General features: G+C 42.3%; 1 protein-coding gene across 1 annotated transcript; it reads right to left on the bottom strand.

Annotated features, from left to right (window-relative positions):
• Positions 1-3,108: 3,108 nt before the first annotated feature.
• zmat3 (zinc finger, matrin-type 3) lies at positions 3,109-12,898 on the bottom strand. Its single transcript, XM_029500168.1, has 6 exons — positions 12,781-12,898; positions 7,011-7,714; positions 6,771-6,911; positions 6,095-6,261; positions 5,389-5,480; positions 3,109-3,317 (listed from the first exon to the last, which is right to left on the bottom strand). Exons 1-6 carry the CDS (start codon positions 12,896-12,898, stop codon positions 3,109-3,111), a joined length of 1,431 nt encoding a protein of 476 aa, XP_029356028.1.

Genomic DNA, 12,898 nt, shown 5'->3' with positions numbered 1-12,898 from the left:
ATCCTCTAGATGTAGAAATATAACAAAATATGAAATGTATTATAAAATGTATGAAGAATGTTATTTAAACGTACAGATATATATATAAATTCTATGTCCATGTAGGTGTTTCTTCTTCATTTTAATGCTTAACTTGTAAATCTGAGAAATTGGTGTCAGACTTTTGGACTGTATACAAAAAAATATTGAAAGGCTTTCGGACGCATATATATTTTATTAACATTTGCATGCACTTTGTCAGTACCTGAAATAGTTCCAATTGCTAATGGGTCTTAATCATGTGTTTTATTTTGTATCTGCATATATTTTACCTGTGGACATTCGGCACATGTGCAGGTATTGTGTTTATTATGGGATATGGGATTTTCTGTGTGCACCTTAGCACAGTATCAACTAAAACATGTTTGATATTTGAAACCAGTGGGATTGGCACAGTTTGCCCAGATAGTAATTGTCTTGTTCAGATGAACCTGGTAGAGTTATAAATCTTTGGTTGAGCTCTTTATAACTCATGTCCACATGTCGACCTTAACCTGTGACGAGGAGTCTCTGGTTGGCACATTTTTAGGATTGATGAAGCCAAGAAAACTTAGAGACCCGCTGCTTTAAAGGCCCCAAACAGCTGACTGAACAGAAACAGAAACAGCTGACTGCCACCTACTGCACCTCAAACACCGTTCAAGCCTCAAGTCTGTGTGTGGGAGCTGGTTTGTTTCCTATCATCTCCTCATTTCCTCCATTTCCTTCTCACTTTATTATTTCATGCACTCGCTGAAGGTGTTCGGTAGCAGCACTGGAGTGTGACTCCTGTTAGAAATCCAGCAGCCTGTCAGCATAATAGAAGGTTATGCCACCATTACTCTCATGCAAGACAAAGCCTGTTATTTCTAGGAGGTGGAGGAGTGCTTTTAACAAACTGCAGGAAGATCTCCTCCGCTGGCAGCTTTGGTTACAGCTCTGCTTTCATCAGCCCCTCTTTGTTCTGCTCTGAGTAAAACGTAGGGCACAGTGGGCTACTGAAACAGCCGAGCATTTGAATTTTCTCTCTTTTTGTTAGTGTCCCTTTCTCTATCTCCTCTCTGCCTCTCGTTCTCTGTTTAAATCCCTGAACGCCACGGTACTCTGTCCTCACAGTGCTATTCTCCTGAGTGTCCTCGTGTGTGTGATCAGGTCTGTGTTTGTGCTCTGGAGACACATGCACGATGTAAACAGCTGCCGCTCCTCACAACATCTGGACGAACTGATGCCTGCCAGGATACCGCTTTCATACACACACGTAATTATGCCACCTGATTAGGCCTTTGAGTAATTCAGTTATATGGGAATGTGTGTGTATGCTGCTCAGCTTGAGAAGTTGGAAAACCAAACTTAAAGTGAGGCAGGAATGGCCGATCTGTTACATTCTTGTATGTTGTATAGATTTAATATGTTAAAATCTGAAAATTGAGCTGGTAACTGCTACATAAGATGTTTTCTTGAGGCATAAATATTCAAAGCAATAAATAATTGTCATTTATAAATAACTATTTAAAAAACCAAATCCATACAACGCTATCTTGACCCCGCCATTGTTACATTTGAATGCAATTGAAGTCAAAGGCACAGTTTTGCTCATTTACAGTGTACTGTGTGTGTGACTTCAAACACTCTGCGCTGTGTTCAGCTCAGCACGACTCACCTGCAACAGAAACTCAAATAAACAGACAGAGAAAATCTAATTTGATTCAAATTACATAACTCGTCTTTTAAGGACGGGCTCACCACTGAAAAACAGCTAGACCTGGGTAATCAAAGGTAAAAAAAAAAACACACACACACAAAAACAAACTGATCTGTCTGCTAATCCCGACAGAAACCATGTCACTCCTTTGCGGCTTTTTCACACTGGAGTAAAACCTGGTTACCTCCCTCCTGGGAATCAAACTCGACCAGGACAATTAAATGATATGTCTGAAACGTCCATAAGCCCTGTGCAGTCTCATATGCAATTTGCAGACTAATTAGATGTTCGGAGTTAAATGCTTTTGGCTGCGTGCGTCACTGTGAGGGTTTTATTTTTTTTTTTTTTGATGTGTTTGCCTTTCTCCATCACAGTGCCCGTTTGGCTGTTTGTCAAGACAAAGATTCAGCGTGTAAAGAGGTTTGAGCTTCAGAAGCAGCCTCCTCTGGCATACGGTCCTCCTGCACAGTCAGAACACGATTAGACTAACAGCCTCTAACTACAGATGGATGGTACCGGAGTTACTTTACCAAGGGACAAAGGCACCGCCACGAGTGCTGCGGAGGGCCTACAGTTAAATCCACACACAAACATACAGGGTGGATAGGTCGACATTCAGTCAGTGCACACTCTGTACAAGATTCCTGATACTCATCAAATAGATTATGGACATTTACAGTATATACTAGGCTAACATTAACCAAAGAATCAGGTGAATTTGTGTATGTTATACTATATTTACAATTATCACATAGAATAATTTGAGGATATTTACATACGATTGGTGTAGCTTTATTACAAGAAGAAAGGTAATACAGGATATAGAAAAACCCAGATAGGTTTCTGATATACTGCCAAATGGCTTGCCAAAGCTGACTCTTTAGCCTTATTTCCACTAAAGGCACGAACAAGGCTAGCCCGGGCTTAGCCTTTCGCCTGACACACACCGAAGGACCAGTTAGAGGTTGGCTAAGGCTAACAGATTTGTGTAACACTGTTTCTACCAGGTGATGTTTGTTGTGCTTTGTCTTCAATTAGCAAATAGTACCTTGGATTTTATGACCTGTATCAGGTTAGAAAGATGTTGAATTCACTTAGTGGTCCTGTTGCAGGACCTGTAAAAAAATAGGCTCTGGGGCTGAGTCACACACAAGATGTGGAATAAAAAGCTCAAACTAAAATCCTCAGTGATTAGCCTCAATCAGACCATAAGTGTTGGCCACTACGTTTGTCTCCAGCCTTTCATTGCAACCACCAATGTTTCACATTTCACATTCTCTTCGTTGGATCACTGTGAACCATCAAGCATCTCCCAATAGCCCGAATAAGCTTGTATCCTCTTCCCATCTGATTAATCCCACCCCCCCGCCCCCCCGCCACTGGTCTCCTTAGCTGTATCCGAGATTCTCCATCTCGTGGCGATATCTCAACTCTGACACTTTAGCCTTGTGCTGCTTGCTCTCCAGATGCTGCCTGAAGTCCGTCTCCTGTTCAGCTCCACAATTGCACATGGAGCAGTAAAACTGTCCACTGGGCGTCACACACATGGCCAAATCCCTGGGGATGCGCTGCCTTGGTCTGGGATTATAGTACGGCCCTGGATGGAGAAAGAGACAAGACAAAGTAGAAGAGAAAAGAAGTTAGGAACAGTCACATATGAAGAGGCTCATTCTGTAAAGACCTATGAATGAAGAATTGGCCATTGTATTGCTATTGGTTGGCAAAGATTGTGTGTGATGAAGGTTCACTACAGATTGTTGATTCCATCGTCTTTTTCGCATTTAGTCAGTAACCTTCTCAATTTTGTGAGTCCACATCACAGCTAAGGTTGCATCTTTTAGAAGGTTATTTTGTTGGCCATCAGTCCCAAAATATCCCAAAATTGAACTAACTAAGAAAATACTTGGCTTTCTTAGTCACACTGGCGGGATTGTCATTGAATTCTGACCAGACATTTGTGGCCCCAAAAGAATGAATCTTACTTATTAAAAGTTGTGTTCTAAAAGCTTCCATTAGCATATGCAGATTTTGAGTTCAATTATGCACAGACTGACATGAAATCCGGTACTGGTATCACATTCTCCTGAGAATGAATGATAGTAACTCCCAGTTCGCTTGACTTTGCATCTGATGACACCATCGGATCAGTTAGGATGAACTAGCTCTAAAACTAGCAGCATTTTTCACCAGACCCAGCTGTATTTTGTGTTCAATGGTAATTACCTACTTAATGCTGACACGCAAAAGATAAACGCCACACCTGCCTCCTATTCAAATGTTAACATTTTTAATTGGAGCATGTTTGCATGATAATTTTGCATAAACTCAGAATACTGTTATGCCTCACACAGATAATAACATGGCTGTAGATTCTTGTTGCTTAACTGGTTCTTAAAATGAATTCATCGGTAATAATTTAAGCATTAATGTGAAGATAAAAACACACCCAACGCTATATTTGACAACATTTTACAGCATCTTTTAATTGTATCACTGACTTGTATCACTGTCACTGAAATTATAGTAAATAGATAGAAATGCACAATATCATCCAGGTGGATATTTAAGAAAAAATTATTTGGTGTTATTTGTGTGTGTGTGTGTGTGTGGGGGGGGGTGTTAATGTGACAGAAAAACAAGGAGGTAGGGAGCAAGATAAAATGACAGCGAGAGCCCAACTGCAGGAGAGAGCGAGCGCAGCTATTCTGGGGTTTGTCCATCAAGAAAGCTGATTAAATCAGCAGAACATTGCGGAGAGTGGGTGTGTGTGTGTGTGTGTGTGAGTGACAAGAGAGTGGATGAGAGAGAGAAGGAGGGAGAGGGAAGGGAATTGGCTCTGCTGTATGATTTATATTGTTTTGTACTGAACTGAGTGGCCATGGGTTTTTGTCTGTGCCAAGATAGCGATTGAATAGCATAGGTAAGCTGCACTCAACACAATATAAGGTGACAAAGCAATAAAGCAATGTTGAATTAATTTTCTTTTACACCTAAATACATTTCGTTCCTTATGCTCTTTGTTAATTTATTCTAACTAGAAGGCAAATAGTTGCACAGCAGCAGCGTTAGATTGAGCTTGTGCACTCACCATGAAGGAAGTGTGAGGTGGGGAAACATTTTCTTTGAAGATAATTCAAAGGAAACACACAGTGACAAAGGAAGGGGTGACTCCCTCAGGCCACGATGAATCATGATATATCATTTCTATTTAACTGCAGATGGCACATTTTATTGAATACATAATCTAAAATTATTCTTCCTATATGGTCAGTTGTAATAATTACCGTGGTTGCGATTATGTAATGAGGTTAATTCAAGGCTACAAGACTACATAACAAGGCTAATGTATAACTATTGGTTAATGATGTGTTGTTGCACATAGAAATCCTACTGTAGCCAGTTTTTAAGTTTGCAAATTGGAAACTCATTGACAATTTCATAATGGATCAGAGGTTTGCAGGTGAGTCCGGTTCAGTTTCCCTAAGGTGGTCCAGCCTGTAATCTGAATTTTACTTACTACATTTCAGCTTCTCCTGTAACACCAGACGTTGCTTAATAATCGCTAACTAAACTTACTTCAGAATTCGTTTTACCAGTTTGAATATCCTCTACATATTAAACTCCAAAGTGCACAGTGACTTTTGATTTCACGTTTGTTCATATTTTACCTGGCATGGAGGCAGGTAGCTGTGGGCTGCGGCGGTTTTTCACCAGTCTGTACTCGCTGCCATCTTTCCTGTTTCTTCTTGGGGCGGTTTCACTGGTGCCATCTCTGTAACAGGCAGAGCAAGAATCAAAAGCACATCAGTTTGGTCCTCAATGTGAATGAATCCTGATTATTATTATTATTATTATTGTTATTATTATTATGATTATTATTATTATTATTATTATTATTATTATTATTATTATTATTATTATTATTATTATTGTTGTTGTTGTTGTTGTTGTTGTTGTTGTTGTTATTATTATTATTATTATTAAGTAATATTAATGAGCTGGGCAAGTGGTTAGCAGTAGTTCTAGATTCAAACCCAGGGCCTGAGGCCTTTGTGTGTAGGGTTCTAGGGTTCACCTTTTGCTTGTGCGAATGCCTTCAGGCGCTTCAGGACCCCCCCCCCCCCCCATTGAGGACTACATAATAGAGGTCTACATAATGGATGAATAGATGAATTGACAGTTTACATGATTCTTCTCAGGCTACAAATGAACTTTGACTTAATTTGATTCATAATTTCCAAGACCTTTAATTTATATCTTGTAACAAATATTGCATTTCTCATTTGATTCCCTTATACATATTACAGTGTGTCGAGCAGGATGTGGATAGAGTCTAAAGCCCCTACAGCAAAAAGTCTCTTTTCCCAAACCTACATGTTATTGGAGCTCTGTTGGGCCTCAGCAAGCCGGAGTTTCTTGGCATGGTTCTTGCCTTGATAGTGGGCCTGTGCAACTGCCGGTGAACTGAAGGAAGCATCACACAGCTTACAATAGTCATTCTCTGTGGCCAAGATGACCCTGGTCGCCCCCTTATACAGCGCCTGCAGACACATGGACAAAGCAGTGCTGTGTTTGTGGTGAGAGGCGTTGGAGAGTAAGCGGCGAGAAAGAGAAAATAGAGGAGAAGGAAAGAAAGAAATGTTTAATGTTGATGGGAGGAGGGATGGAAATTCCTTGCACTATTTGTATATACACTGATGAAATGTATTGATTCTGGAAAGAACACACAAAACCATAAACTAGAGTCAAAATTATAGATTTGACATGTTTAGAAGACAACTGCGGGTCCTCTTGTGTATCATTTCACCCTTTTGAAGAGCCTTTGGTACATTCAGCCGTGTGCAAACTTAGAAGATGCAGTAAATTGTGCGGTGGTGAGAGGATGATGTTGGTGATTAGCTTCTGCTGTTTAAATGCAGCACAATGACTCTGCAGTTCCCTCTTTCCTGAGATGGAAATGACCTCCATCAGCAGATTGGTCTCTTCAGCTGCAGACAACCACCTCCTACACAACCGTAATATTTCGGCTGGTGTTGCATTTGAGCCTGACCTGTCTGCCTGCGTCATTGTCATTGGATCCAGAGCTGAGGGTTGTCTGGCCTGCCACGTCAAGGACTTCGGGAATCCTAATGGCTGGTGGCTGTTGGCTGCCAGCATAGAAATTTCTCAGCTTTTTACTGTGGTTCTTCCCCTATAAAGATAGATAAGAGGATTGAATGTATGCATCAGAATGTACGGATACGTGTTAATATTCAGCACTGTATGTGATGATTTGTGTACTTAAACTGACCTGGTAGTGCGCCTGTGCCTGCTGAGCAGAGTTGAGGGTAACGTTGCAGAGTTTACAGTACAGAGGTTTACACAGTTCCTCCAGTCCCAGAGAGTCCTCTTGCTCCTCCACCCCCAACGGGAAGCCCTCGTCTTGGGTCTGCTCACCAGCAGGGGTTGACTGACCTGGAAGGTGACCTGGGATGAGGCTTGGTCCTGGGGGTCGTGGGGGCAGTTGTGAAGGGTCTGGTCCAGGAGCTGGGGGAGATGAGAGTGGGCTAGGTGGGAGCGGGAATCGGCCCGCTCCGGGGGCCACTACAGGGGGTGGCACCAGTGCTTGTGCAGGGTTTAAAGGTGGAGGCCCTAATGGTTGGGTGAGGCCCATGGTTGGAGGCACTATTGCTTGTGTGTGATCTACAGGTGGGGGTCCCAAAGTGTGTGGCATTGGTGGAGGCCCCAGTGGCTGAGCTGGCGCCATTGGAGGGGGCCCTAAGCTGTGTGGTGGCCTCAATGTGTGAGAAGCAGTTATGGGAGGTGGCCCGAGATTCTGGCTGGGAGCCATCGTTGGGGGTCCGATCGACTGAGCCAGAGAGATTGGTGGAGGTCCCAGAGGCTGTGTGGGTGCCATTGGTGGGGGTCCCAGCTGGTGCAGAGAGTCCATGTGTTGGAAAGGCTGCTGAGGATGGCTGAAGAGACTCAGAGGAGGCTTCAACATGCTCTCTGGGCCTGTTGACATCAGAGCACAAACACTGGTCATCTTAACATGGCTCCGCATCACAATACAAATATTCAACTATTAGTGCTGTATCTGCTGACTATCATGAGCAATTGGTCCAGTGTTGCTCATCTTTACACTCAATTTAATTGGAAGAAAACTGTAAATGCAATGGAGATATCCCACTTTCTCACTTTCTCGGCTTAGAAAAGAATAAACTTGTATTGCAGTAGGTATCTATCGATTCTGGTGGCTTAGACTGACTATGTCACTGCAAATATAAGTGAATATTATTGTTAGGGGAAATTCTATCATCTATCAAGTGCAGGTGCTGGAGTCCACGATGTCTTATGTTGAGGATGTTTATTGAAGCCTGAGGAGAAAGGAGGATTTGTCAATATAGTCTTCTTTGCACAATGTCACCTCAAATATGAATAGGTGACCGAGGATAGTTTTATATATTTGAAGAGATAATTGTAGATGGTTTACACTCCATATTTGTTCAAATAGCCCAGGAAGAGGGAGAAAATATCAGAGAGAGATGTGCGACTACACTATTATTTCATTAGCCACACGCATGGAAAAAATTTGACCAATTGCTGATTCTTAGTACACTGAGCTACTTGTTACTGACCATCCAAGGTCTGTGTTTATCAGCTTGGGCTCCAGCCACAGCTGTGTCTCAAGGCCTGTAAGGTTTACTGCTGCAGCTCAATGTGACCCCTCCACCTGACTCAGTTACTCATCAGGTGGACAAGAGAAAACTCCTTCGCAATTATGATCATCAAACTCCCACTACACAAAGCCAATGACCCATGTGCTGTGGCAGTAAGAGAAGGCATTTACTTGTTGGAGCCCCGAGGCCGCCAAATGTAAAGAGACAGGCGACTGGAAACACACTCTCGGACAGAGGAACTTCACACTCCAGTGGGCATCAGAAAGATTAGGCTGAGCCTGCAGCGCCAGCAGTCATGCATGCGGGACATCGCATAGACACGCATGTGTGTGCACACAAACTGAGACAGTGACAATAAAATCCTCAAGCCCCTCTGATCAGAGGTGATCAAAGCCTGACGTTTGACTGCTTGAATAGGCAGAAGAAGCATTACAGAGTATTTTATGTTTGTGTACATGTGTTGGGTGCGGGTGTTTGCAAAAGAAAAACTGAAAAGAAGAAGGTGATATTGGGAATTGCGCTTTGCTTAAGTGTGTGTTCATTTGTGCCATTCTCGTGCTCCACTTTATGTTACTGTGTCGCTGTGTTTGTAACTGCATATATTGTCAGGTCAGTAATAGGTCAACAGCTGTCTCAGAACTCACTGTGGTGGAGGCTTTCATCTGGAATCCGATTGGATACCCAATGGGACTGAATCATACACCCAAAATAACACCCCAGAGTGTTTGTGTTTCCGACTGCTGCATGCTGTCAGCCAGTTCAGTTTGTCTGGCTGCCTGTCTGTCACCTGGCCTGGTTGACCTCAGGACATAGGTATGCTGGACAGGGCACTGATTCGCTCACTACTACAGACAACTGCAAAATGGGACTCTGACAGAGTCGGTATAGTTACATGTGTGGCCAATATATTAATAAAACAATTACTTCAATTCTTTCATTTTGATTAATAGAAGTTTTCTTTTACTTATTAGCTGCTGCTCCTACTCATGAAAGCTCATGAAATAAATTTGCATACCTTGGGAACTCCTTTTATGGAATTTTTTTCTGGCATCCTTTGAGTCGAGCAACACTTATTTGTAATAAATAGAGGGACCGAGTCAGCACTAAAACCGCAAAAAAAGCACATACATAACACATACTTAAGCTTCGTCGACAAAACAATAAACCAAACCACTTAGGGCGCTCTTTCTCTGTCAAATGATCTGCGTGAAATGCAGTGCTGAAACACCACCGCAGCTATGACAGCTGTCGCAATAGAGATGGAGACAATGTAAGAAAAACATAGTGATGACTATACAGTTAAACACTATGGACATTTAGATTTAAAATAGGTACAAAATGCTATTAGATAAGAACATTTTCAGTGGATTTCTACTTTAAACTTCTATATTTGTTCGGTTGCAATTAAAAGAAACCAACATAAAAATTGTTCAGCAATCACTATTATCTCCACCTACACCATTCGGGCTCTGCACGCTGCACATCATTAATCTTGCTGGCAGCAAGCAGGCTCAGGAGAACTTATTGAGACGACCTGCACAGCAGTTTGGAAAGATCATTGCAGGACAGCTGACCCCTTTTTTCTTCACACGATCCATTAAGCAGTTCAGAGAGCACATTGCGCTGCCACATGTGCATTCACTGCATGTCAGTTGGATCAAGCTGGGCTTGTTATGATCATCTGCCTCCCTTCAACATATTGTTGACACCACAACATGCATTTACTGAGAAAACAATATTGCATCATGAGATGATAGCGATTGCTGCCAAGAGGAAACTAACTAGGCTGATTTTGCCGGCTGGATGTGATCAATACAAAGAGGTTCCTCTTCAAAACCCTAAAGATTTATATCGATTTAAAAGTGCCACATTTCTGCTTCACAAGTTTGTTTCTCTACAATCTTGACTTTCAGGCCAACACTTGTATGTTCCATCAACAGCAAACTCTTAAATATGATCACATGACAAAAACCCTAACAGTATCTGGGTTTGAACTAAAGAGAATTAAAAAAAAAAAGAAATCATTTGCCAATGACTCCTTGTTCTTGCTGTTATTTTAAGTACAATTATTTCCTCGTTACCTGAAAGCCAAAAAGAGGGAATGAACTACAAGAACAAGAGAGCTCTGCAACTGTTACACACATCAGACTACAGGTGGGAACCTCTATGAAAATATTAAAAAATATATGTATCATGAACAATGATTGATTGGGCCTGTGGGAAATAGGGCTTCATTAAAATACACTTGTGATCACATTTCCTTTCCCACAGGTCCTGAAAAGGTTTACTATAACGGTATTAACCTTACCTAACCTAACCTTATTATTTGTGGGGACACTTTGACGGTGCTACAAAGACACTGCTATACAGCTATTAGTGTACGAATTCCAAATGGCTTTTACTATACACTAACGTTTGCATTTGGCCTTTACAAAGAATTTCATACCTTGACTTTAGGTCCTTGTTTGATATGCAAGTGCAAAGGTGTCAGAAAACTCCAATTTCCTTTTTGAACCCATTTTGGTTGTTAGATCTGAATGTAGATAGGTCAAGGACAGTTTCCTTCGCTCCTCACAGATCCACTTCCAGTCCCACATAATGCAGTCTACAGAGAAGCAGCACATATACAGTACATGTCCACAGCGGTGGACTTTACTGCAAAGTCAAAAACAAAACAAAACAGAAAACTCCAAACTTTTTGCATTTGAGGTTTCAGAATCAACACTGACAGTCAAAACTGTGTTTACGTAGCATTGCTCTGAAGCACAGGCCAGCTGGTTGCAAGTGATTGCTGGTGTCACTACCAGGCAGTGTCCATCACAATTTTAAAGAAATACTGTTGTTAAAGTCCTAAAAGCTGGGGAAAAATAAATGCCTCACTGGAAACTATCTTGGGAATTATTCTTCAGGTCCAAACTTGACAAATTTCTTTTACCTGGATCCAAAAATTCTTGGTTTTGTGGGTTTCAAGCTAAACCGCAGAAAAACGTCCGCTCTTGGGCCTGATAATCTCACGGCCGTCCATTGAGAATCTCTAAATAGGCCAAGTGCTCTTTCTCTCCAGAGTTTCTCTTGCCTTACTTTGTTGTGTCACATCAATTATAGAGCAATGAGAAGCACATGCCTCCTGCACTTATTCCATCTGCTTCACTGGGCAGTGGACAAGTGCAGAGAGCAGCAAAGACCAGATGCGTCTTTCTGTCCTTTGCAATTTATGTTTTGTGCTAGAACAGTGCAGCCGAGCGTCCACATTTATATCTCTGTAGCTCTGAAGGTTTGACTCTCATTCACCCAACTCCTCCACTTAAGAAGAGTTCCTAACAGTGCAGCTGCCCCTCACTGTGCTCTTAGGTTTAATAATTAACATACAGTGAATAGCCTATGCATTAAGTTGCTATTTCTATATTGATTAGAAAATATCCATATCTCATGGAAAACAACTGCAGCACAAGATATCTAGCTTCTGAAAAGGTCCATGTCTTACTGGGAAGTAAGCATGTGCATATTTAGGACTACAACTACTGTCATCTACTAATTGTTTCTTTTGTGTAACCATTTAGTCTCTAGAGATACTGACGAAAGCCAGTGTCCAAATTATGAGAGTTTTATCACCTTAAAAATCTTCATTATATTTATTTGGGCAAATTTTAAAGAAATTTTTAAATATTTTGTGCTTATAACATGACCTGAGATGTCATATTTCCTCTATTGGTTGAGCCCTTTATCCAGTCCTTTACCAGCCAAACATGCGTTATATTGCACAATAACTGCTTTTATTCACTAATGCCATGTGATAGTGACCACGGCTGAGGTCTGATATTACCAAGCAGGTCTCATCTGAATCCGTGACACAGGCTGGTCTCGTGTCCCTAAAGCCAGAGAGACCGCGCAGGTGCTACGAAGAAACACTTGGTGTATAACTGCTCCATGTCACCATCAGCTGTGCGAGCTGTTCAAAATGCTGGAGCGACCCGTTCAGTTTCTATTTCTTCACCTGCTCCTACTGGAGAGATCACTTGATCGGCTGCCACGCGCGGGTGAGGAAAGTGAACATTGCATCGAGGCTATGTGCTGTTTCAAATTACAGACCGATCTGAGCCCAAAGCCGGTGCGGGAGCCCATTAGACTCTCTCCAACAAGCTCAGATTTTGCATCCCCGCATCCATGCTCTGTAAGATGACCGGAATGGAGGCTGGTCCCCCCCCCCCCCAGTCTACATGACATGATGGTGTTGATGATGATGATGATGATGATGGCAGCGGCACCGGAGCAACCGGTTTCAGCATGAGGACCACCTTCTTTTCCTCTGTACCATCTGCGAAATGCAATGTTCTCCATCTCCGCACACTAGCGCGCACGGGACCGCTGGCAGTCATCATCCCTATAAGCCTGCCCGCTTACCTGGCAGTCGGGCGAGATAATGGCTGCTGTCCCCGTAGCTGACCGGCGGCGAAGTGTAATTCCTGCAGTATTCTGCGCTGTGGTAATACGCGGCATCCCCGTTCTTCAGCTGCATCAT

This window comes from Echeneis naucrates, chromosome 4 (assembly GCF_900963305.1).
Source record: "Echeneis naucrates chromosome 4, fEcheNa1.1, whole genome shotgun sequence".
In the NCBI taxonomy this organism is placed as follows: domain Eukaryota; kingdom Metazoa; phylum Chordata; class Actinopteri; order Carangiformes; family Echeneidae; genus Echeneis; species Echeneis naucrates.
This window is presented reverse-complemented; position numbering and strand designations above follow the sequence as displayed.

What these genes read in the sequence shown, in the direction of transcription:
- zmat3 (XM_029500168.1), bottom strand. Translation starts at nt 12,898, where the DNA reads ATGATGCAGCTGAAGAACGGGGATGCCGCGTATTACCACAGCGCAGAA. An exon ending in ACAATGACGCAGGCAGACAG is followed by an intron (nt 6,262 to 6,770) that starts GTCAGGCTCAAA and finishes ATGTGTCTGCAG; the next exon opens with GCGCTGTATAAGGGGGCGAC. An exon ending in GCTACCTGCCTCCATGCCAG is followed by an intron (nt 3,318 to 5,388) that starts GTAAAATATGAA and finishes TTCTCCATCCAG; the next exon opens with GGCCGTACTATAATCCCAGA.